This window comes from Cicer arietinum, chromosome 7 (assembly GCF_000331145.2).
Source record: "Cicer arietinum cultivar CDC Frontier isolate Library 1 chromosome 7, Cicar.CDCFrontier_v2.0, whole genome shotgun sequence".
Taxonomy (NCBI): Eukaryota; Viridiplantae; Streptophyta; class Magnoliopsida; order Fabales; family Fabaceae; genus Cicer; species Cicer arietinum.
In genome coordinates this window covers 15719840-15745238 of record NC_021166.2, presented here as the reverse complement: position 1 = coordinate 15745238, position 25399 = coordinate 15719840, and the positions used below count along the sequence as shown (strand labels likewise).

Below are 25399 nucleotides of genomic sequence, written 5' to 3'. Positions count from 1 at the left end.
ATATAGTATATACATAGTATATATATACAATAAGGAGACTGGGCCATTCATTAAATATCTTAAAAATCTTTATAATGCTCACAATGTTAAAAATCTCTTTACAAAAACAACAAACACATCTATGGGCCTTAAATTTTTTTGTCAAGAATTTTATTTATTTATGGATAATATATCTGTATTATACGATAATATATATATATATATATATATATATATATATATATATAATTTGTGTGATTTATAAATTAAAAGAATTTAAAAATAGATAACATTTAGGGATGACAATAGATATCTTACATTAAGGATGATACTCATATGCTATCTTACTCGTTGAATAAAATAATAGCCATGCAGATATCCAATTAAAGAGTACTTATTGGACTTTTAAATATTTGCAGGTATTTAAGGATATTTATGAATATCTTTTAAATAAATAAAAAATATTTATGTATAAATTTTATTGTTGTTGTAATTATGTAGAATTTTTCGCCATATTTAATCAACACAAATAAATATAAAAATATAAAAATGTTAATATAATAACACATGAATAAAATGTATCATAAAGAATATTGATACATTAATACATAAATAAAAAACATTATAACATAATATCAATTTTAATAATTCACTATAAGATACAGATATATAAGGATGTGGATAAATTAATCTTCATCTCTATCTATTAACTTACCTACACCAATCTAAAGTAGATGTATTGTATAATGTCGAGTAAAATCTACTATAAAATAATAATATAATAGAGTCTTTAACTTTTATAAAGAATGGCCATGTGGTAATAAAGTATTTGCTTTCTTCCTTCCTTTGTTTATTTAATGAAAATCTATCACTGATTTTGTAAACATCCGTACAACCACGAATCTATTGGCCGTACATCTTTAGAAGTCACAATCCATCCATATATATATATATATTAAATCAAAAAAGAAAAAAAAAATAGAAACCACTCACACAAAATTGAATTATATCTTTTAAGATTATAAATATATATTTTATAGGGCTTTATACGTATAAAATTTTAATTAATTTTCACCCTATTATTATTATTGGAGAAGATTAAATTAATTGGCTAAAAATAAATATCAACAAAAATTTAGAAATAATATATTTTTTTGTCTCTATAATTATTTTTAATTTGGACTTACTATATGCAACAATATATGATTATCTTCATGTTGCAAAGAAATAAATTGGCAAATCTCTTTCTTTTTTAATTAAACACATATTATATTTTAAATAATCTTATAAAGATCCAACATAAAATTTTGATTTAACAACGCACCATTAACAATATTTGTTGAATAAAAGTGTTATTATATTTTATTTTTAAAAAATACAGAGTATTAGATAATATTTTTTCTAAAAGCATGGTCAAAGTACACCAAAATTTAGTTTTTATAGCGTATGTTGAATAATGTTTTCTTTAAAAAGCGATGTAATAGTAAAACTTAAAAAATACGGATCCTTTAAAAGCATTTTTGATACTCAACACTGTAAATCTAAAAGTGCTATAATAGTAGAACTTAAAAAATACGGACCCTTAAAAAACATGAACCCTTTAAAGCGCTTTTAACAAAAAGTGCTGTAATTTTCAAAAGTGCTACATCAATAGACGTTGTATTATAAACAAAAAAGCCTGTAAATCAAAACTCTCGTTGACAAAAAAATTTTGTTCGCTTGAATCGTCGTTTCTTTGCAAAACCTCTGAATCGTTGTCTTGCAAAATAGTTGAATCCATGCCCAAAAATTTTCGTCTTATGCATAAACCTTCTCTTTCTAAAACTCATAAGCCTTTCTCGTTAAAACGTGAATCTCTTATTCGCTTCAACAACTTTAAACACACAACCGCAACAGTTGAAACACGATGTTTATTCACGATTGTAAATGTCTAAAACATTTCTTAGTTATACTTTGTCTCAAAGATGTTATCTTGTCTATTGAAATTTCTTCATTATTTATGTGTTGAATTATATGTTATAACTATTAGTTATGGTGAATATTTGTAATGCTTGTTTTTTGTTTTTTTATGTGCTAATTGTTGTTTAATTAGTTGGTGCAATAATAGGATAAACATCTTTGTAGTTAAGATATGTATTATTTATATTAAATTATGCATTTGAAAATGATTTGACAGATACAAAATTTATTTTTATAAAATTGTTATATGTCTGTTATGAATAAAATTATGTTATATGATTGACAAGGCCTTGTGCAAAAGTATAAAAAGTATAAAAATTTGGTTTGCGCAAAACAAAATAAAGAAACAAGTGTGTATTTCATTAAATCATTTTTCAAGTTTCGAGTTATATCATCACTCCAACTCGATTGATGTTGCTATAAACCCATAACCGCAGCTAATTTTGAAACACGCGATAATATATATATATATATATATATATATATATATATATATAATTTGTGTGATTTATAAATTAAAAGAATTTAAAAATAGATAACATTTAGGGATGACAATAGATATCTTACATTAAGGATGATACTCATATGCTATCTTACTCGTTGAATAAAATAATAGCCATGCAGATATCCAATTAAAGAGTACTTATTGGACTTTTAAATATTTGCAGGTATTTAAGGATATTTATGAATATCTTTTAAATAAATAAAAAATATTTATGTATAAATTTTATTGTTGTTGTAATTATGTAGAATTTTTCGCCATATTTAATCAACACAAATAAATATAAAAATATAAAAATGTTAATATAATAACACATGAATAAAATGTATCATAAAGAATATTGATACATTAATACATAAATAAAAAACATTATAACATAATATCAATTTTAATAATTCACTATAAGATACAGATATATAAGGATGTGGATAAATTAATCTTCATCTCTATCTATTAACTTACCTACACCAATCTAAAGTAGATGTATTGTATAATGTCGAGTAAAATCTACTATAAAATAATAATATAATAGAGTCTTTAACTTTTATAAAGAATGGCCATGTGGTAATAAAGTATTTGCTTTCTTCCTTCCTTTGTTTATTTAATGAAAATCTATCACTGATTTTGTAAACATCCGTACAACCACGAATCTATTGGCCGTACATCTTTAGAAGTCACAATCCATCCATATATATATATATATTAAATCAAAAAAGAAAAAAAAAATAGAAACCACTCACACAAAATTGAATTATATCTTTTAAGATTATAAATATATATTTTATAGGGCTTTATACGTATAAAATTTTAATTAATTTTCACCCTATTATTATTATTGGAGAAGATTAAATTAATTGGCTAAAAATAAATATCAACAAAAATTTAGAAATAATATATTTTTTTGTCTCTATAATTATTTTTAATTTGGACTTACTATATGCAACAATATATGATTATCTTCATGTTGCAAAGAAATAAATTGGCAAATCTCTTTCTTTTTTAATTAAACACATATTATATTTTAAATAATCTTATAAAGATCCAACATAAAATTTTGATTTAACAACGCACCATTAACAATATTTGTTGAATAAAAGTGTTATTATATTTTATTTTTAAAAAATACAGAGTATTAGATAATATTTTTTCTAAAAGCATGGTCAAAGTACACCAAAATTTAGTTTTTATAGCGTATGTTGAATAATGTTTTCTTTAAAAAGCGATGTAATAGTAAAACTTAAAAAATACGGATCCTTTAAAAGCATTTTTGATACTCAACACTGTAAATCTAAAAGTGCTATAATAGTAGAACTTAAAAAATACGGACCCTTAAAAAACATGAACCCTTTAAAGCGCTTTTAACAAAAAGTGCTGTAATTTTCAAAAGTGCTACATCAATAGACGTTGTATTATAAACAAAAAAGCCTGTAAATCAAAACTCTCGTTGACAAAAAAATTTTGTTCGCTTGAATCGTCGTTTCTTTGCAAAACCTCTGAATCGTTGTCTTGCAAAATAGTTGAATCCATGCCCAAAAATTTTCGTCTTATGCATAAACCTTCTCTTTCTAAAACTCATAAGCCTTTCTCGTTAAAACGTGAATCTCTTATTCGCTTCAACAACTTTAAACACACAACCGCAACAGTTGAAACACGATGTTTATTCACGATTGTAAATGTCTAAAACATTTCTTAGTTATACTTTGTCTCAAAGATGTTATCTTGTCTATTGAAATTTCTTCATTATTTATGTGTTGAATTATATGTTATAACTATTAGTTATGGTGAATATTTGTAATGCTTGTTTTTTGTTTTTTTATGTGCTAATTGTTGTTTAATTAGTTGGTGCAATAATAGGATAAACATCTTTGTAGTTAAGATATGTATTATTTATATTAAATTATGCATTTGAAAATGATTTGACAGATACAAAATTTATTTTTATAAAATTGTTATATGTCTGTTATGAATAAAATTATGTTATATGATTGACAAGGCCTTGTGCAAAAGTATAAAAAGTATAAAAATTTGGTTTGCGCAAAACAAAATAAAGAAACAAGTGTGTATTTCATTAAATCATTTTTCAAGTTTCGAGTTATATCATCACTCCAACTCGATTGATGTTGCTATAAACCCATAACCGCAGCTAATTTTGAAACACGCTACCTACTTCTCATAATGTAAGTGTCTAAATTTTTTCTCGAATATTATCTTGTCTGACATATGATAAACATATTATTGTTGTTAAAATAGGTATTACTTAAATTAAATCATGTGTTTGAAATTGTTATATGTGTGCTATATATCAAACTTATATTATAAGATTAACAAATTTTTAAATGTTCAAGACATTCTATAATTGAATCCACTTCTTCATGTTTACTATATATCAAACTTATATTATAAGATTAACAAATTTTTAAATGTTTAAGACATTCTATAATTAAGTCCACTTCCTCACGTTGTTATTTTTTTTATTATTTGTTTTTTTTTTGTGTGTGATAAAAACATGAAGAATCGGGATTGTATTTGCTAGACTCATTCTTCAAGTTTGGAGTTATCATAACCGAAATTGATTGTTGTTGTTGAATTTGTTTTGATAGACTAGAAATACACTATGCTGTAGTTGAATCACGTTATTTATTTCTCATGTTGTAAATGTCTAAAACATTTCTCGATTATATTTTGTCTCAAAGGTATGAATTGTCGATCGTAATTTCTTTTTAATTTCATTATTATTTATGTGTTTGATGATAAATGTCTAGTAGAATTTACATCCCATTATTCTTAAAATTATATAATCAAATGTTGAAACTCCTTAAATATCACCTATCATTGTGTTTTTTATATTTTAAAAGCATTGTCATAACTTTTAACAACATTATATATTATTTTTAAGCACTGTTAAATACATTTAAAAATATGCTTCTAAAGGTTTTTGTAGAGATTAATATAATAAAACAAAAAATTATATGTAAAGATCAATTAATCATTAAATCATATTCACATAAAAAAGAGATTAAATAATAATCACATAATCTTGAAGTATATAATTATATTTGACGTAAAGAATGAGAATTTAATGTTACCCCAGACAATTAGATTTGAGAGTTCTTTACTATTGTCAATTTTATTATTGTTGACAGATTTAAAAAAAAAATCTATATCATATTTGTTTGAAATTATATATATATATTTTTTTATGATGGCACATGGGGCATGTAAAAAAGCATTATTACACTTTCTATTTCAGGGTGTTGTGTCTTCATAAAAGATTGAACAAGAAAAACTTTAATTTTATTTTGGATTGCGTCAGGATAAAGTTTTTCATTTGGAAGGCCAACTCTCACTCCTTTGCAGGAAGGATTACACTGGTCTAGTCTTTTGAAGTTGCAATATCAATTACAAGAAAGAGAGATTTGAATTGTGATCCCTTTTTTAAATCTTAATTTATGAACTTAATTCAAATTAACTTAATATCAATTTTAGTTTCAAACAAAAATTCCATAACATTTTGGATGAGTTAAAAATAAATAAAATAAATTATTTCGAGGTGATATGTGATTAGTGAGTAAAAAGTAAAAAAGAATAAAGATAAGAAGATCACGCAATATGTATTTTAGTTCACTCAAGGTAGACTACGTCTAGTCCTCACAATCGATATGAGATTTTCCGCTAATGTGCTTATCATAAGAACACTTTTGTTTTTACACTATATTTCTTGATCACTCTTGATTAGTATCAAAATTCACCATTCAACCTTGAAATAATTTTTTACAGTTACCTTTCAGCTTAAAAAGAATTTTTTACAATTCACCTTTTGATAACACAAAAGATTTTTACAATATACTCAAACTATCTTAAGAGATAGACTTTAGTTACAACAGACGTGTATGATAAAAAAAAAAATTAAAATCAAAATCTACTCAACACTCATTTAAGATTGATTATGAACAATAACTCAACAAAGGTATGATTCACGAATCTCATCAAAGAAGACATTTGGCACAAATTCTTCAGGTTAGTTACTTGAAATTGGAATATGTGGAACCTAACTGATAGGAATGTAGACAATATCTTTTTGGAATTAGTCTATCTTCTTTGGTGTTGCTATCTGGGCCCTGTGGAAATATAGAATTAATTTGGTCTTTTCTCAGGAGTCAAGTATCGGTGATCAATTATCTTCTATGATGTGCAACTATACTCATGTAAATTAAAAAGGAAATTGCAAACTTGACTGCTTCATACTTCGAGGTACGGAAAACCATTAATCTCTATTGGGAGAAAGCCACCAGAGCCGTCAAAAAAGCCCTCAACTCTAAAATTCTCTTAATTTTTTTTTAAAAAAAAACCTCTAATATTATGTCTCCTATCAAAATAAATTTTGTAAAATTTAGGCTCATTATTTCATGGGGCATAAGAGAGGGAGCTCTGGGGCTTATAGGCCCCAACATTTTGTTAATTTTGAGTTTTTTTTTGAAAAAAAAAATTGAAAATCATTTTATACGAAAAAAATAAAAATAAAATTTCTTAAAAAATTGTGAGAAAAATAAAAAAAAAATTCTCAAAAAAAATTGTAAATCATTTTATATCAAAAAGAAAATCAAAAATTTTTTATCGAAAAAAATCAAAAAAAATTTATCGGTGAAAAAATAAAAAAAATTTATTTCTCGGAAAAAAAAAAACCGATTCTTTTTTAAAAAAAGTGGGCCTATAGGCCCACTAAGCCCACAAAATTTTAAGGGACCTTTAGTGTGGGGGGCCTTGTTTTGTGGGGCCTTTTAAATTATAAATTTTTTTGACCCCTTCAATATGTGGACCAGAGCTAATAATTAGGGGCTATCAAATTGACAGCTCTAGAAGCCACCATCTAGTGTCTACAAAATCAATATTAATTATTCTTATATTCATACGAACGAAAGTACAACTATTATAGGAATCATATGTCATGATCTTGATAATATGGTCAGATATTTTTATGCCAAAACTAGTCTTAGCAACGCTTTGACAATCGAACTCACAACCTTGAGATATGATATTCATATTGCTCGTAATTTGTCTCTTACACATGTCATATTTAAAATTGATTCTTCGGTCATCCATTTTGTTGAGGAGATAGAGATCACCCTGAATCCACCTATTTCAATGCATTCTTGATGAAATCAAGTATCTTCTTAAACTTCTTACCTAGGAGACGACTGTGCAACTTGTCAATCGTAACACCAATAATGTGTTGATTTTGTTACTTTTTTAAGACATAATAACTCTTTCTCTTTGAATATGTTAGAATTTTCCTATCCTCGTCTAGAATCTTTGCTGACCATAAGACTTTTTGTAGTCCCCTAACATATTAATAATTTTAATTCCATTTTCTTGAACAACAAAAGCATTATTACACTTTTTTTTTAGATTTAAAAAACAATATTATTACACTTTTTTTAAAAAGATTTACTACGGATCTTGACTTTAAAATAAAATAATATTCTCTCGGCTCGGTGAAGTAATTGCAAGAAGGCTTATGAGAAGAGTGTCGTTAAGGATATAAGACTAAATCAATCATTCGTTGAATTTGGAGATCAAATTCAAATTAGTTAAATTGGTTTTGTATTTTCTATGTTTTGTTTTAAACTGAATCGAATTAATCAAATTTGATCTTTAATTATTTAAATATCTATTTTATGTTATTGAAAATTGATTTTTAGATAGTTAAATTAAATAATTAATTTTTATTTGTTAATATCACACTATAATAAAAATAATATTATATTAAAAAATATAATGTATTAATATACTTTTTTAATTACTATATATATACATTATTTATCTAATTGTAACTTATGTACTTATGTTCCAATTGTTTGATCTAGTTGTAAAATAAGTATTGAATTGTAGGTTGCAAGTTCAATCTTTATTAATATTATTAGAGAAGAATAAATATAATATTTTTTAGTACGTAATCCACTTATGGTGATAGTATACAAAATTTATCGTGTTTGATAAAAAATATTAAAATAAAATTCTTAAATCTTTAAAAAAAGTTGTTAACTCAATGCAATCGAACAATATCAATTTGTTCTTCATCGGTTTAGTTTAGTTTTTGATTTAATAAAAATATATTGTAAAATTCAAATTAATTATTTTTTAAATGTTCAAATCTGTTTTCCTAAAAATCAAACCAAGAAGAATATTTACACCCTAAGCGTCTTAAGTTGACTTCATTTATTAGATCTCGTTTACTACTTAAACTTATTTTTATTTCTTAAAATTTGTTTTAATTTTAATTTAGTAATAAGAAGATTTAATATCTATGAAGTTGACTATTGAGAAGATGAGATGTTAGTTATAGATGATTTATTTGTAGTTAAAAATAATCAAAATAAATATTTGACATCTTTATTATTTTTAGGGATACACATAATTGTCACTTCATGAGCTCCACCTTTTTTAATTTCTAAAATTTGTATTAATTTTATTTGTTAATAAGAAGGTAAGATATTTCTGAAGTGAACATATAACTGTATATATTTCTAAAAATAATAAAAATGTCAAAAATTATTTTAATTATTTTTGAAAATGCATATTCATATAATGAACATTTTATCTTCTTTTTATGGCAATTGTTCGCTTCAAGAGTCTTTCGTCACAGTAAATGAACACACATTTAAAAAAATAAAAACGCAATATTTTCACAAAGTAAACGTGGTCTTAGCTTTCCATTTCTCAAATCAAAGTTTGAGTCCATCTCCCATTGTAATTTGTTGTTCTAGGAACCAAATAAACAGATAAAACCAACCGCGTTGTTTTAGAACACTCAATATCTTGGAGTTTGATAGAGTACACTACTCAAAGATTAATTGTATGAAGCCACATAATTTTTTATATTTATTTGTCTCATAGATACCGGTATCAACCAATTTTTTAGGAGTAGCAAAAATTAACCTTTTCTATTTCATATAGATTGGTTGGATTCTTATTTCAACTCGAACCAGTATTAGGGTGAGCAGGTTGGGTTTATCCTGACAAAACCTAATTGATTTTGTGGTTTTTTTGGGTGGAATGGGTGGGTTCATAAGGACGGGTATGAACTGGAGATAGGATTAAGACAATTTGTGTATCGAAAAATGTGGCCCACAGATAACCGAATCCGACCGATCAAGGGGTAGAAGGTTGAAATCCATATGTATAAAAGATATAGTTTCACTTACTTAGTACATTTTCTTCATATATTTTTTTATGATAGATCAAATTACTCAATGTATCTCAATGAGTATGACACTCGTTTATCTTGCTTGTACTATGGGTGATTTTGAAACAAAAAAACTTACCCCAAACTAACAAAAAAATATGTGACAACTTTTTTAATTTAAAAAGTAACTGAAATCGACTTAAAAACTCCATGAAAAATAACTCAATCAAGAGTCAATAACCAGATCTAATCCACCCTTCTGGTCCTTTAAATCACTTTAGCCATAATCCGCTCAAACCATTGACATAATCGATCGAATTTGAGCCATGATATGCCGCAATCCATTTTGGTCTGAATTGGTGATGATTGTATCAAAAGTAAGTATATGAGTTATCGTATCCACGGAGACTTGTGTGATATATATATGTTCAACAAAGTTATGGTCTTAAGTGAAGTAGTATGAAAGTTTTGTTTATTAATTTAATTAGATAAAAGGAAAACAACAAACGTAATGTAAATTTAACAATGATATTAAACTGATGGGGTTAGATTTCATCAATCACCTTCTCTTGTACCGTATTGATAAGTTACACATATACATGTTAACATCAACATCATCATTGATGCTATTCACGTGTTATTAATTTCTTAATAACGATGAGAGATCAACTGTCTTGCTTAAAAGATGATTCATCAGCCTATTAACCAAGACGGTCATCGACAGTTCGAGACTATTATACCTAAATCTATTCCTAGAGTTTAGATTCAAAGATGTTTATCCTAAATCAAGATCTAAAGATAAATTTTCAATAGAACTTCAAATTAAATATCAAATTATGAGTGATCAAGTCATAACAAGCATTAAGAACAAGAATAAACATTGATATTCATGAGTAATAGAATATATATAACTATAAATCAAAAGAGATACAAAAAAGTATGATTAAATACATTTAACCCCAACAAAGGGAGATTTAGCTAGTCATTGTCATGAGAGCTTTATAGGATGAAGATGAAAGTAAGAGAAATTGAGCTTCAATGATGATTTTCAGACTTTCTCTAATGATTTTATTATGGGATGTTCTGGTTTTCATACTTTCTTTAATGATTTTCTTTTTTTGGCATATGCTTCAGTTTTAAATAGTTTTTTGATAAGTGATATTTCGGTCAGCGAACATCTAATTGACTTAGCGAGTTCTAACTATCAAACCGCCTTTAATTTTGCTTAGCAAGATTAACTTACAAAATCTAGCAAACTCACTACCTTGAGCTCGTTCAACCAGAAGATGTCTCGCTCAACGAATTCCATTTGTCTTGTTTTCTCAAATTTTGCCTTCAATGATCTTGATTGCTCTTTTCTTTAATTACTACTTTTATTTTATCTAGAAAAACAAAGAAAGATGCAACATATCACCATTTCTTATATTTTAAACCATAATAACTAAATATTTACAAGAATTGGGGTAAAATAACATGTTTTCTATCAAATTAAGTTAATAAGGACTTTAACAATATATCAAATATATGATAATTGAGCACTTATCAATCGGTAAATTTGAATGCAAATTCATTCAAAAAGGATCGATACTCCACCTAATATTCAACTCTTTTATATATATTATATAAAGCTTTAAAAGTGAACACTTTAGTACCTTTATATTTTGTTAGATATACTACTAATATCTAAAAATTTAATATCACATCACTTATTTATATTTAATTGATTTTTGTATAAATTTAATTCTAAATATTTTTGTTTATTGACACACAATAAAATACTAATTTGAGTCATTTGTGAATAAAAAAACTATAGCATTTTTTATTTTTATTCCTTGACGAAATATGTAGAACAATAAACAACTAATAACTTGGCAAAGAAGAAGTTATAAACCATGCTTAAAAGATCCAGGTCGATATCTACTTAGATCATTGTAATATTGGTATATGAAGATATATATGCAGAATGAGGTTGCACTCAATATTATTAACCTAAAGTTTTTTTATGTGTAAGTGAACCGACAAATGAGAAAGAAATCATCGTCCTAAAGTTTTTTGCAGTGTAAGTGAACCGACAAAAGGAAAAAGATTTCATGTATTACTCAAGAATTACGTGAAAAGTTTTTTATGTGCTACCAAATCGACATAATGAACAATTACATGGAAAATGAAACATTAATAAACATGGAGTGGGTGACCAAACAATTTATATGAAGCAGAGTGTGAGTGGGTGACCTTCCGTTGTTTCCGCCGTAATTGAACGCTACTGAAAGCTAAAATTAAGAGAGAGAAAATAAAGAAAGCTATATAATAATGTACTATTAATTAATAAATCATTACAATTTGAACGCTATTATGAAGACCAACTTTTAAAAATTAAATAATTAAATTTAAGTAATTAATAAATTTTGATTAAAAATAAATCATTCAGATTATTTGAATTTTCATTTAAATTATTTTTGATCGAATTTTGTTTATATCTCAATCAAATTTTAAATTATTAAAATTCATTCTTTCGAGTAATATATATATATATATAAAAAAAAAATAAAAATTAGATAGTTTCCGCGAAACAACCAAACATGGCCATGTGGGTGCTTCTTGACAGATATTATGAATTTATGAGCAACAACCACATTATGCGTAAATTGGTGATTAGCGAATTCATTAATTAAAAGTGATTAGTCAAGCCATAACGGACAGATCTAGCGTAAAATGTGATATGAATGTTTATAAGTAAACTAATATACTACTCATCACTCATCAAAGTGTAGCAGCATACTTCCCCTTTTCTTAATTTTGGCTTTTTTTACCGTTGTTGAAAAAAGTGGAGATTCTCTAACTAACTTTTTTTTGGCTACAACTTCGTTAACTAACTTTACCTTTAACATGAGTACGAGAAAACTTTACCTTTAACTAAGGTATACTGTATACATAACTTAGTAAAAAATAGTGTATACAAAACTCTCTAAACATGTTTTATTTGAAGAAAAAAGTGTAATTACATATATATACATTTTATTTGCAACATCTATCATTATACAATTATTTCTAAATTAATTAGATATATTATTATATTTTTACAAAAATATCATTAATTGAGTGTCTTTATTTAAATAAAATATTAATTAATAATAAATATTTAACTATAAAATTATTATAAAATGATCATTAATTAATGATAATAGAGTTACACACATTGAATAATTTGTTTTTTGTATAAACAAACTGAATCAATCTTAATCTGATATTTTCTGGTACATGGCTTGATTTGAATATTGCTATATTGGTCACAAAGGCAGGTAGTGGTCAAACAAAAATAAAGGACAGACAGCTAGTACTTGTGTACTACTAGAGGCAAGAAAATACATGTTATTATGGTTCCAATAACTATGCACACAAAGGGAGTTTAGAAAGACGGCTTCACATCTTATTCACATCACATGAATCCTCTACCTTTTTAATTAAGGTTGAAAAGTTATTAATGCAAATAATAATAATAATAATAATAATAATAATAATAATAATAATAATAATAATAATAATAATAATTTGTCTTTTATACTACTCTTATCTTCTCTCTTTTTTTATTTCTCTTTTTTATTTCTCAATTTAATATAATTATGGTGAATTTTTCACTCTAATAGTAGAAAATATCAATTTTTTATTGCGAAGGACAAAGTTTATTTGTCTATTCATCTAAGAGTAATTGATTTATATATTTATAAAAATAATTAACACATTTAATTTTTAAAGTGAGATTATATATTTTTTTAAATATACTTCTAATTAATATTATATATATTACTTTCAAATCAATATATTTTATTTTAGATTTATAATTATAATAATAAATATATCAATATTTGACAACAATATTTTAGTAACAATATTTTTATATATACTTCTTTAATCTAGATGGAATGATCAAATCTATTACTGTGGAACAAATGGAGCATAAGTAAAGATAAAAATATTCGATCATAAAAAAAAAAGATAAGAAAGTCGTCATTAAAAATCAGAATATTTATTCATGCCCCGAAGACAGAAAATAAATTTGCATTGAAGAAAAAAAATAATATTTTTTTTAATGTTTTATTTATTTATTTATTTATTTATTTATTTATTTATTTATTGTTGTTGGTGATGATAAGCATAAAGTGAAGAGGGGAGGCAAAAGAAGGAAGAGGCAAGAGTTTGGTGTTACTTTAATGCTCCAAATAATACAAAAAAGGTTAGGCTTTATTGTGTTGGGCCAGGGTTCTTTAATTCAGTTTCTTAAAGTGGTTTTTCTTTCAGCCATTGTTCTCAAATGTTTGAAAGAATATAAAAATAAATGTTAGGTTTTATTGCAGAATTAGCTTACTAATAAGCTGTTGGGCAGAGATGTATAAAATATATGATTAATTAAACTATGTTAATAAATTTTATTAATTTGTATTAAAAAAATTAAACTAATTAGATGATTTATGAATTAAATTATATATTTAAAATATTCAGTTAATTAAATTTAATTCAAAAATTATTTTAACTTTAATTAAAATATTTTTTTCAAAAAATATTTTAAATTATTTTTTTTCATAGAAAAGTTTTGAAAAAAAAATGAAAATATTTTTGATTTTTTTTTGAAAAATAATTAAACTTTTTTCTTGAACTTTTTTTATCAAGCGGGAAATTTTTACATCTTTTTTTCTCGAAAATATCAAAAAAAATTTTTTGAAAGAACTTCAAAATTATTTTTTTGAAGTATTAATTCGAAACCTATTTTAACTAAAAGCTTGTTTAAAATATTAAACTGGTTTATATTCATAAACCATTTTTAAACTGGTTCAGAATTGCACTGAACTTGATTCGAAAGTAATTTTCAAAAACTGAACCAAAACACTAATGTAGTCCAATTCGATTCAGTTTTTACACCATAAACACCATGAGTCTCAAATTAAAATATTGATAGTTATATTGTGGCGATCTTATTAGAGAGTAAGTGACTCTAATATTTGAAAATTGTTGAGCTTTGGAGTCTTGTGCATAGGTTAAGAATTACTAGAAATTTGAACATTACATCTTTCTTTTTGTAGAGATTAATTCAATTATTGTTGTTAATATAACGATTGTTTGGAGGTATCTTACCTTAAATCATTCTTTCTAAATTTATTGGCTTTATTGAATCATGTACGGTTGAAATTATAAGAAAATTCATATTTATCGTGAGGTTAACTGAACCACAATAGGAAGTTTGAGTTCTTTGACTTACTCAATCTTTCGTGCTCCGCTCTTGTTATTTAAGATTTAGGAGGAATAGTTTTAGTTTCACTTTAAAAAACTCACCTTCATTTATTCAAGTAATAATCAAAAAATAAAGGCCGACTAATTCACTTCAAATCTGCAATGTAAGTAAACACAAATATCTTTTAAGTTTTTATTTGGAGTAATATTATTGTAACATAAAATATAACATAAATATAATATTATATAAAAATAATAGAACTATATATTTTTTTTTATAAATATCAAAATATTATATTTATATTTAATTTTATGCAAAATTTTGTATTCCAATAATTTTACCCTTTAATCTTGATGGTCAAACTCTGCATTGTTTGTTTATTGTTTTGTACAACAGCCTGCCTTGATTGTCAGAATTCCAGAATGCGCCTGTCACGTAAAAATTCCCAGATTAATTTTAGAATTACTCTACATCTCTTTTATTAATAACTAGTGAGAGGCATGTATGGAAGCATCAATATAATTGTTTAGTTTGAGATGTATCCGTGTATCATTTTTTATAATTAATATTTTATAATTGTTTTTATTTTTATATAAATTATATTAAAAAAATTAATTTTAAATAATTTTTAATAACAAATATTTGTCTTGAATATTATTTTTTAAGACACTCATATCTGAACAAAACCTAAGCAAGTCCAAACTAAATTTTGAAATGTGATCCCCATTTCCAAAAACACTCAAACTTATTTTGGTTAAAAGCACAAAAACCATAACAACTAATATGATATATATTAAGGAAATTTTTATAGTATATAGATTAAATTATTAATAGTTGAATGATATGTCATGTATTAATAAGTTATATCATTATAGATTTAACACTAGTTCAACGGTGGATCTTCATAAGTTTTATTGGGGTGATCACCATAAAATAAATTATATATAAAATATTTTCAACTAATCTCATATGTTTAATTTTGGTGTAGTGGTAATTTTAATTTTTAAATGTATTAAAAGTACTCAGTAGTTCACATAGACATATGATTTATAAAAATTTCCATTACCACTAAGCCACTTCACAATTTAATATTATTAGCGAGATATTGATTATATATACGCTCCGCCCAACACCACCAAATTTTTAAGTTTTATATTTTAAATCTATTTTGAAATAATTAATATTTATTTATTAAATTATAAAGCAAATAAACCAAGACTTCTTATAAAAAAATAACCAAGTTTCCTATGTCTATGTCCATCTCGTTGTTTTGTGTCGTCTCTTTTTGACGTTTTGTATTGTCTCTCTACGGTTTTATATCATCTCTCTCCGTCATTTTGTATTGTATCTCTCTATTGTTCTCCATTATTTTGTATTGTATCTCTATGTTGTTCTACATCAATATCTTACATTTACCTCTTCTAATATGTTATTTTCCATCTACAATCTAATCTTTTCCATCCCTAACTATTATCTCTTATATGCATTATCCATCTTCAATTCATCTTTAAAATTGATTTTGACTCTGCACTTAATCAAAAGTAAATAATGTATTTTTGATGTAAGAATGAATCTAACTAAATATTTAATTTAGTTTTTACTATTTACTTTGAATTAAATATATTTTTTTAGCAATTCTCAGTCTTGTATATATGGTGATTGTCTACTGAATTGTGTTCACAGTGTTCGTGGAAATATAATAATAACATGTTATCACGTTTTTTTTTTATTTTTAATAATTTTAATTAAAATAAAATTTTAATTTTAACTATAAAAATAATTTATTTAATTATTAAGATTAAAATTGAATAAATAAATATATTAAAAATTTTAATTTAATTGACTTTAATACAAACTATAACCATACTTACATAAATAAATTAAAAAAATTTATTAATCAAAATATTTATAATAACGATATACAATAATTTTTATACTCTAATTGAATTTGTCATATACTATTTCGTTTGACTTTGTTTTGTTAAACGTGTCGGTGTTCTAATTTATTTTGACAAACAACCTAATATTCTAGATCTAGCTTGTAATGCAGCAGTCTAAAATAATGATTTTGTTTTTTATATCATTAAGACTTTTAAGAATTTTTGACACATACAATTAAGAATTTTAGCTATATATGAAATGTATATACACTATATTGATATGCCGTGTTCTTATTAATAAAACACTCACTAATATTTGTTTTTAAACTTGAATCTCAGTCAAAATTATCGACTAATAGCTTTCTTTAAATAATTTCGTTAAGATATAGAAACTTTGTTTTTAGGTAGTAGATTTTTCAACTACTCCAAAAAATTTCGATAAGATGATAGATATCCTGTAGAATTAAAAATCTAAATAAATATATGTAAAGATAAAATACAAAGAAAATAGGAGTAAAATAAGTTTTATCGATTGAATTGTATTTAAAATAAGATTTATAAGATAAATGTTTAGAGTCTAACTTCTATGATCATAATGAATTAAAAATTATATTCTAGCCATAGTTCCTCACTTAAATTCATGTGCTCGTGTTTAAGATCATGATCTAGTAATATTAGTAATATTCTCACTTTAATCCAACCTAATTATAAGATCGAATAAGGGACACCTCAGCCCTTTGCACACCCCTACAACCCTAACTCTAAGCTCGACAATAAACTATTTTCGATTAACAGTTAAAAATACATTTATGCCTAACCAATATTTTTCATTATAACGATGAAAATATGTAAATGTTACAGTTTTAGCATGGTAAATAGAGTCTTTTCCTTTTATTAATTCGGTTTCTACTTTTATGACCCTCACGTGAAGCTATTTCAGTAGTCACCATTCATTTTTCTGTTATCACTAAATGCTGACAAAGTCCATAAATAGTTTTTACATTTTTACTACCTCTGTGTCTGAAATACAGAGTGTGTGACAGGTTAGATACCATAGCAGTACACACTTGGTAGTAAAGTCGCAGCCACGCATTATTATGACAGTACTACTACTTATAAATTAGTTAGTTAGCTATCTCTCATAATCACACTACTTCGTTCACCTCCCATCTTAACAACATGGAAACAAACTCGTTTTCCAAATGCTTCTTCACATTTTTCTTTGTTTTTTCTTTGGTTTCTCACATCATTCACTCAACTGTTACTTATGATAGAAAAGCCATTCTCATCAATGGACAAAGGAGAATCCTTTTCTCTGGTTCAATTCATTATCCCAGAAGTACCCCTGATGTAAAGCTCTTGTTTTTCTTCTTCAAAACAAAATCAAAATTCTAACTTTACAATATTTTCTGATTTTTTTTTTTTTTTTTTTGTAGATGTGGGAAGATCTGATTCAAAAGGCTAAAGAAGGTGGTCTTGATGTTATTGAAACATATGTTTTCTGGAATGTTCATGAACCATCTCCTGGCAATGTACTTCAATTGCTTTCTTCTGTTTGTTTTTTTTTTTGTTTTTAACATTACTTTATTTTCTGATTTGAGTTTTTTGTTTTGCATGCAATCAAATTTAGTTCAATTTTGAAGGAAGATATGATCTAGTGAAATTCATAAAGACAATTCAGAAAGCAGGACTCTATGCTCATCTTCGCATTGGACCTTATGTTTGTGCTGAATGGAATTTTGGGTACCTTACATTTCTTAACTTATTTTTTTGTTTCTTTTAAATGTACCTTTACTATTTTAGATGTACTTCAAATCTTAATTATATATTTTCTACAATATTTTAATTCCTCATTATCAGTACATTAACTATTTACAAAATCTATTTTATGTGCCTTTTTTTAGAGTTTCTTGTGATTGTGTGTTCTTGTTGTTTGCAGTGGATTTCCAGTTTGGTTGAAGTATGTTCCAGGAATAAGCTTTAGAACAGACAATGAACCTTTCAAGGTTTTCTTCACTTTTCACATACACAATTACTACATATATATATAATTTATATAACAATTTCCGAAAATATGAACTTTTTATTAGATTTTGACCTACAAATTGTGATATAGAGGGCTATGCAAGGGTTCACTGAGAAGATTGTGGGAATGATGAAGAGTGAGCACCTCTTTGAATCACAGGGTGGCCCTATCATTCTCTCTCAGGTGAATTTTCTGAGGTTACTCTTTATTTTTATGTATTTATATTTTAAAGTTACCAAATTTTATTAAATTGTTGAGGGCTTATTCAACGACTGTGAGAGTCCCACATTTGATGAGATATGACGTGAAAAATGTTTATAACTGGGACATATCTCTCACCTTATAAGCCAGTTTTGTAGGGTTGAGTGACTAAAAACTTGTCAGTCTAGATCTAGCAATAATGATGATATTTTCACAATGTGTTGTTTCAGATTGAGAACGAGTATGGTGCACAGAGTAAGTTACAAGGAGCTGCTGGCCAAAATTATATGAATTGGGCAGCAAAAATGGCTGTAGAGATGGGAACTGGAGTCCCTTGGGTTATGTGCAAGGAAGATGATGCACCAGATCCAGTGGTGAGTATAGTAATCATAGTCTTCATCTTGAAGGTTGTGTAACATGAAATTAAACACATTACACATTCCTATCATACCACTTGGTTATTATTCTATTATTATTTTAATTTTCCGAAATGTAACATTAAATAATACTCCCTCCAGCCTTAAATATAACCAAAAAAATACTTGTATTTGGTCCAAATTTCGGACTATAGACATGCACTTTATTGCTTATATTTAAGGCCAGAGGGAGTATAAAAGAGCAGCGAACCAACATGTGGTTGATCTGAGTGGTATGGGACTCAAGCACCTTAAGCAAGTGGTCAAGAGTTCGATCTCTGGCTCTTGCGTATGGAGAAAATCCAGTTGGGAGGGGAGAACCCATGTTGTGTGTCCAACATGTATCTCGGTGAAGATTAGTCATTGCTAAACTGTGGTGGATACTCTGTATCTATATTATGGTTATAAAAAGAAATATTGCAACGATAAGTTATGGTTCATTTCTTCTTCTATTAAACTAATGTGTTGGCTAACTAATATGCTTTGTTTATGTGGTAACAGATAAATACATGTAATGGCTTCTATTGTGACAAGTTTACTCCAAATAGACCTTATAAGCCTACAATGTGGACTGAAGCTTGGAGTGGCTGGTAAGCTTTTTCGTTATCACGACACATTACACTAATAATTGTAAATAAAAGAAAGAAACATCGTTAATAACTTTTTTTTTTGTTAAATATGAAGGTTTACAGAATTTGGAGGTCCAATTCACAAAAGACCTGTCCAGGATTTGGCATTTGCAGTTGCTCGATTTGTAACAAGAGGAGGTTCATTTGTAAACTACTACATGGTTAGTTTCTTTTTAATAAAATGACTTTAAAAAAATACTGGAACTTACTATTATAAGTGTAACTAGCCTAATTTGTCTTGCATTTATCTGTAGTATCATGGAGGAACAAATTTCGGACGAACAGCTGGAGGCCCTTTCATAGCTACCAGTTATGACTATGATGCTCCCCTAGATGAATATGGTGAGAACGGAATATTCTCTACCTTCTAACTCAACTTTTATGTTAGTTATAGTATTTATTGACACGGTGTCAACCAAAATCTTTCATGAATTCTTGCAGATCGTAGTATGCAGAGTAACTAAATACGATCATTACACTTTTTTTTCTCTTTAGTAAATTCAAATGCATGAACTTTAACAATTTTTAGGTCCAAAAACTCATTAGTCATCACCACAATAAAAAAGCCAGATTACTATATCTCAAATGCTTACACTTATTTCTGTTTTCGGTTATAAAACAATGCAGGTTTGATCAGGCAGCCAAAATATGGTCATCTAAAAGAGCTTCATAGAGCTATCAAGATGTGCGAACGAGCTTTGGTTTCAACCGACCCAATTGTTACTTCATTAGGGAGCTCCCAACAGGTTTTAACTCAATTCAAAGTTATTTTGTTATCCACACATGTTTAGCTTATTTACTGATCCTAATGATATATGTAACTTTTCCAGGCTCATGTATACTCTACGGAATCTGGAGATTGTGCTGCTTTTCTCTCAAACTACGATTCAAAATCCGCTGCTAGAGTGCTTTTCAATAATATGCATTATAATTTGCCCCCTTGGTCTGTCAGCATCCTCCCTGATTGTAGAAATGCTGTCTTTAATACAGCAAAAGTATGTAGCAAATGTCTCCCATTTTAATATCATCCTGTTTTATGTTAAATAACAATTCTTCACCTTTGACGCGTCCATTCAATATGATTTAATAATAGAAACTCCTTTCTTTTAGGTTGGAGTGCAAACATCTCAAATGCAAATGTTACCAACAAATACTCAAATGTTCTCATGGGAGAGTTTTGATGAAGATACTTCTTCTTTAGATGATAGCTCCACACTCACTGCTCCTGGTCTCCTGGAACAGATTAATGTAACACGAGATGCAAGTGATTATCTTTGGTATATAACTAGGTAAGCCTGATTAACCTTATAACTGGTTTCATGCTTAAAAACCATTTTTAAAATACTTGTTCTGTAAATGATTTCATGTCTATGTTTCTTCAGTGTTGATATAAGTTCGTCTGAATCATTTCTACATGGAGGTGAACTCCCTACTCTTATTGTTCAATCCACAGGCCATGCTGTACATGTTTTCATCAATGGTCAACTTTCCGGTATGTGAATCTACTTGTCTTCTGTTTAGTACCTTTTTCTAGCTGATTACTTAAAGTTAACATGATACATAATTAAAACCAGGTTCGACCTATGGATCGAGGGAATATAGGAGATTCATGCATATTGGCAAGGTAAATCTTCGTGCCGGAACAAACAGAATAGCTCTGCTCAGTGTTGCCATTGGACTTCCTGTAAGTTTTGCTTCCTTCTTTTACATTTTGCCTTTACTATGATTATGAAAGCCTAGTAACTAGGTCCTTGGAGATTGAAATTCAGCTAATTTGGCAACAAAAATAAGAAATACTAGTAATGCCTTGATTCTTGGTTTGCTCATAAGTCTTGACTACTATTACTGACTGAATGATTTTCTATATTTTGTTGTCAAAGAATGTGGGAGAACATTTTGAGACATGGAACACAGGAATCCTAGGTCCGGTTGCACTCCATGGACTCGACCAAGGAAAACGGGACTTGTCCCAGCAGAAATGGACTTATCAGGTTGCATATTCTTACTTTAGTGCATGTTTGGATTGACGGTGAGATTGGCAAAATCATGTGAGCCGTCGCAATTTCGCTAAAAGCTAAACTTTGGAATTTCAACAAAATTATGGTACCACCGTCATTTTGCCAAACTCACCGCCCATCCAAACATATGTTGACTTACTTTAAAAAAGTAAATATTACTAAGAAATGCTTATAAACAGGTTGGACTGAAAGGAGAGGCCATGAATCTTGCATCTCCTAATAGTATCTCATCGGTTGAGTGGATGCAGTCAGCAATAGTTGTACAAAGAAATCAACCATTGACATGGCACAAGGTAAAAATTAAAGAAAAACGTGCTCACTTTTGTCTGGAAACAAAGTATTAGGTTCAAAAGTATATGAAATTTTGTCTGTAAAATGTGCAGACTAATTTCGATGCACCGGAAGGAGACGAACCACTTGCATTGGATATGGAGGGTATGGGTAAAGGTCAAATATGGATTAATGGACAGAGTATTGGAAGATACTGGACTGCGTTTGCTAATGGTAATTGCAATGACTGTAACTATGCCGGGTCATTTAGACCTCAAAAGTGCCAGCTTGGTTGTGGCCAACCAACCCAACGATGGTAAGTATCGCTAACATTGTAACTTCAGTAATCGTCATCATATTGGGAAATAAAGCATGCTGTGCTCACGCAAGCACAAAATAGGATTCAGATTCTCTGTAGTCACTCACGCACTTAGCTAGTTAGTATTGTCTGGTCAAACGATTCAGATTTCAAGATTGATAAATTAGATTTGAAGAAATTTAATATCAAACTCAGAAATCTGAGTTGTACATCTCAATTTGATAACTTAGTATGTCATATAAAACTAGTAAAATACTCGTGCATGTGCATGGATCGTGCGGGTTGGTTACCGTATAAATGTATGCAGTATAGAGTCAAAATATTTAGAAGTGTGTTAAAAAATATTATTTAAGATAGAAGCATTAATTTATTTCTTAGCACTTTCGTGTAAAATATGCATACTTATATATTCTCTATTTATTTCAGGTACCATGTCCCTCGATCATGGTTGAAGCCAACTCAAAATCTATTGGTTATTTTTGAGGAACTCGGGGGAAATCCTTCAAAGATTTCACTTGTAAAGAGATCAGTGAGCAGTGTCTGTGCTGATGTGTCAGAGTACCATCCAAATATTAAGAATTGGCACATTGACAGCTATGGTAAGTCAGAAGAATTCCATGCACCAAAGGTACACTTGCATTGTAGCCCTGGCCAGACCATCTCTTCCATCAAATTTGCAAGCTTCGGAACTCCTCTCGGGACTTGCGGGAATTATGAGCAAGGAGCTTGTCATTCCCCTACATCCTATGCCATTTTAGAGAAGGTAGCATTGAAATGATTTCACAATCCACTACATTGACTTACTCTTAGTAAGTATCTATTTTAAATTATACATTGACTGTTGTATCTTTTTCACAGAAATGTTTAGGGAAGCCAAGATGCGTAGTTACCGTATCAAACAGCAATTTCGGGCAAGACCCGTGTCCAAGGGTGATGAAACGGTTGTCCGTTGAAGCTGTCTGCGCTCCAGATACTACTAATTGGAGGGGTTAAGTGGTTAAGGAAACGCTCTTTTACGTGTAGTGTGCAGTTACTTAAACCGCAAGAAAAAGGAATGCATAATAAAAGGAGTTAAGTTATTATATAGGTAAAGTTAAAGGTAGTTGGTTAGGTTGAGTAATGAGTGTCAAAGAATTGTTGTGTAAATTATTGATGAGTAGCTAGCTAGGTAGGTGAATATGAAACCAAACCAAGGATCTGAATGAAATTTGGATCCTCATGTGTGAATTTAGATGAGAAGTCCCCGGACCTTTTAACCGGAAATGGGCACTGGGAAAGAGGCAACTGAGTTGGTGTGATTTTTTGTTTTTGTTTGTGTTAATGAAGCTGCAAAGACAGGTTCAAGTTAGGAGTGGATCCTACTGTAACCATTGTTTTGATGAGGTTTATTGTAATAATAGAATACAAGTTCATTGTTCTGTTCTGTCTACTGTATGCATATGCATGTCTACTTGCTATGATAGTCTTTATCATAGCTTTTATTTTAGTTGCAAAACATGAGAATGTAAAGTTTAGAAAACGTTGCATAAAGCAAGTTGCTACGGAAAATGATGTTTTTCACTACCAAATTGGTCCGCGCAGACAGTTGAAATAAACTTGCACAAACAAATTACAAAGAAAGCTTATTGAGGTTGTTGACTTGAAAAATCTGTTGAAAACAACCTTATTGAAGTTGGAATGTGGTATGATACACTTATTTCAACCGATGGATATCTTTCATAACAAAATTTACTTTTGTAAATATATGTATTAAATTTATTAAAATAATTCCAAAAAATATAAATAAATCCTAAGTTATTTTTATAAAATTGAAATTAATTTAAAATTAATATTACGATTTACGAGACACTTCAAACAAAATAAAAAAAATAAAAATGAAATACTACTTTAATAAATAAAATAAAATAAAATATGTTTAAATATGAAATATTCTCGATACAAGAAATTTGATATTAGTTTCTGATATAAATATTTTCGATTAGTCTTAATAATGACTAAAACTATTAATTTTTTATCGGAATGGTAAAAAATGAAGGAAATAATAATAAATGACTTTAAACTTACATTTACAAATAGTCTATGTATATCGCAATAAATTTAGTTTTAGTCCTTGTATTATAAAAAAGTTCATTTTAGTTATTATAAAATAAAAGAAATTTAATTTTAATTCTTGCGAAAAGTTCAATTAAATCAATTAGTAGTGAGACCAGACCGATCAATGAAAATATATATTTGGGAGGGTTGTCTTAAACATTTTCGAAAGCTTATTTTAATCTTAAAAATTGAATTTTTAATAAAAAAATATAATTTTAATTATTAAAAAAGGAGTAAAATAAATTTTAGTTTTAATAAAAAATTCTCAATTTTTTAGTCAATAATTTTTTTTATTCACTTTATGTCGCTATTTTAAAAAGTGTTTTTGTAAAAAAAGAATGATATTTTTAGTCCCAATAAAATCAAAATAGAGATTAGAAAGTGAATAAATTTTTTTAATGAGACTAAACTTAAAAAATTCATAATTTTGTAGGAATTAAAAATATATTTAAAAAAATAAACCTTATTTTATTATATCATTTTAATAAAATGATACCGTCGCCCAATTCAAGTTGCTTGCACAGTCTAATAATCAACCCTAATGTTTTCCTCCATACTTTATGAGAAAGTACACCAAAACTTATACCATTATAAAATATAAATAAGACTATACTATTACGCACCTAAACAAACAAAAATATTTTTAGTAGAAAAAAAAAATACTCAATTAAGTTAGTTTGATTGATAAATATAAATATT

At 27.3% G+C, this 25399-nt stretch overlaps 1 protein-coding gene across 1 annotated transcript; it reads left to right on the top strand.

Annotated features, from left to right (window-relative positions):
- The first annotated feature begins 17800 nt into the window (after window positions 1-17800).
- LOC101510647 (beta-galactosidase 3-like) lies at window positions 17801-24024 on the top strand. The gene is made up of 19 exons (XM_012718266.3): window positions 17801-18077; window positions 18164-18259; window positions 18358-18470; window positions 18667-18733; window positions 18844-18936; window positions 19185-19328; window positions 19872-19960; window positions 20055-20160; window positions 20254-20341; window positions 20627-20745; window positions 20830-20994; window positions 21110-21288; window positions 21382-21491; window positions 21574-21683; window positions 21880-21990; window positions 22197-22310; window positions 22401-22603; window positions 23033-23369; window positions 23465-24024. The coding sequence occupies exons 1-19, from the start codon at window positions 17907-17909 to the stop codon at window positions 23597-23599; spliced, it is 2550 nt and encodes an 849-aa protein (XP_012573720.1). The 5' UTR covers window positions 17801-17906; the 3' UTR covers window positions 23600-24024.
- The last annotated feature ends 1375 nt before the right edge of the window (window positions 24025-25399 follow it).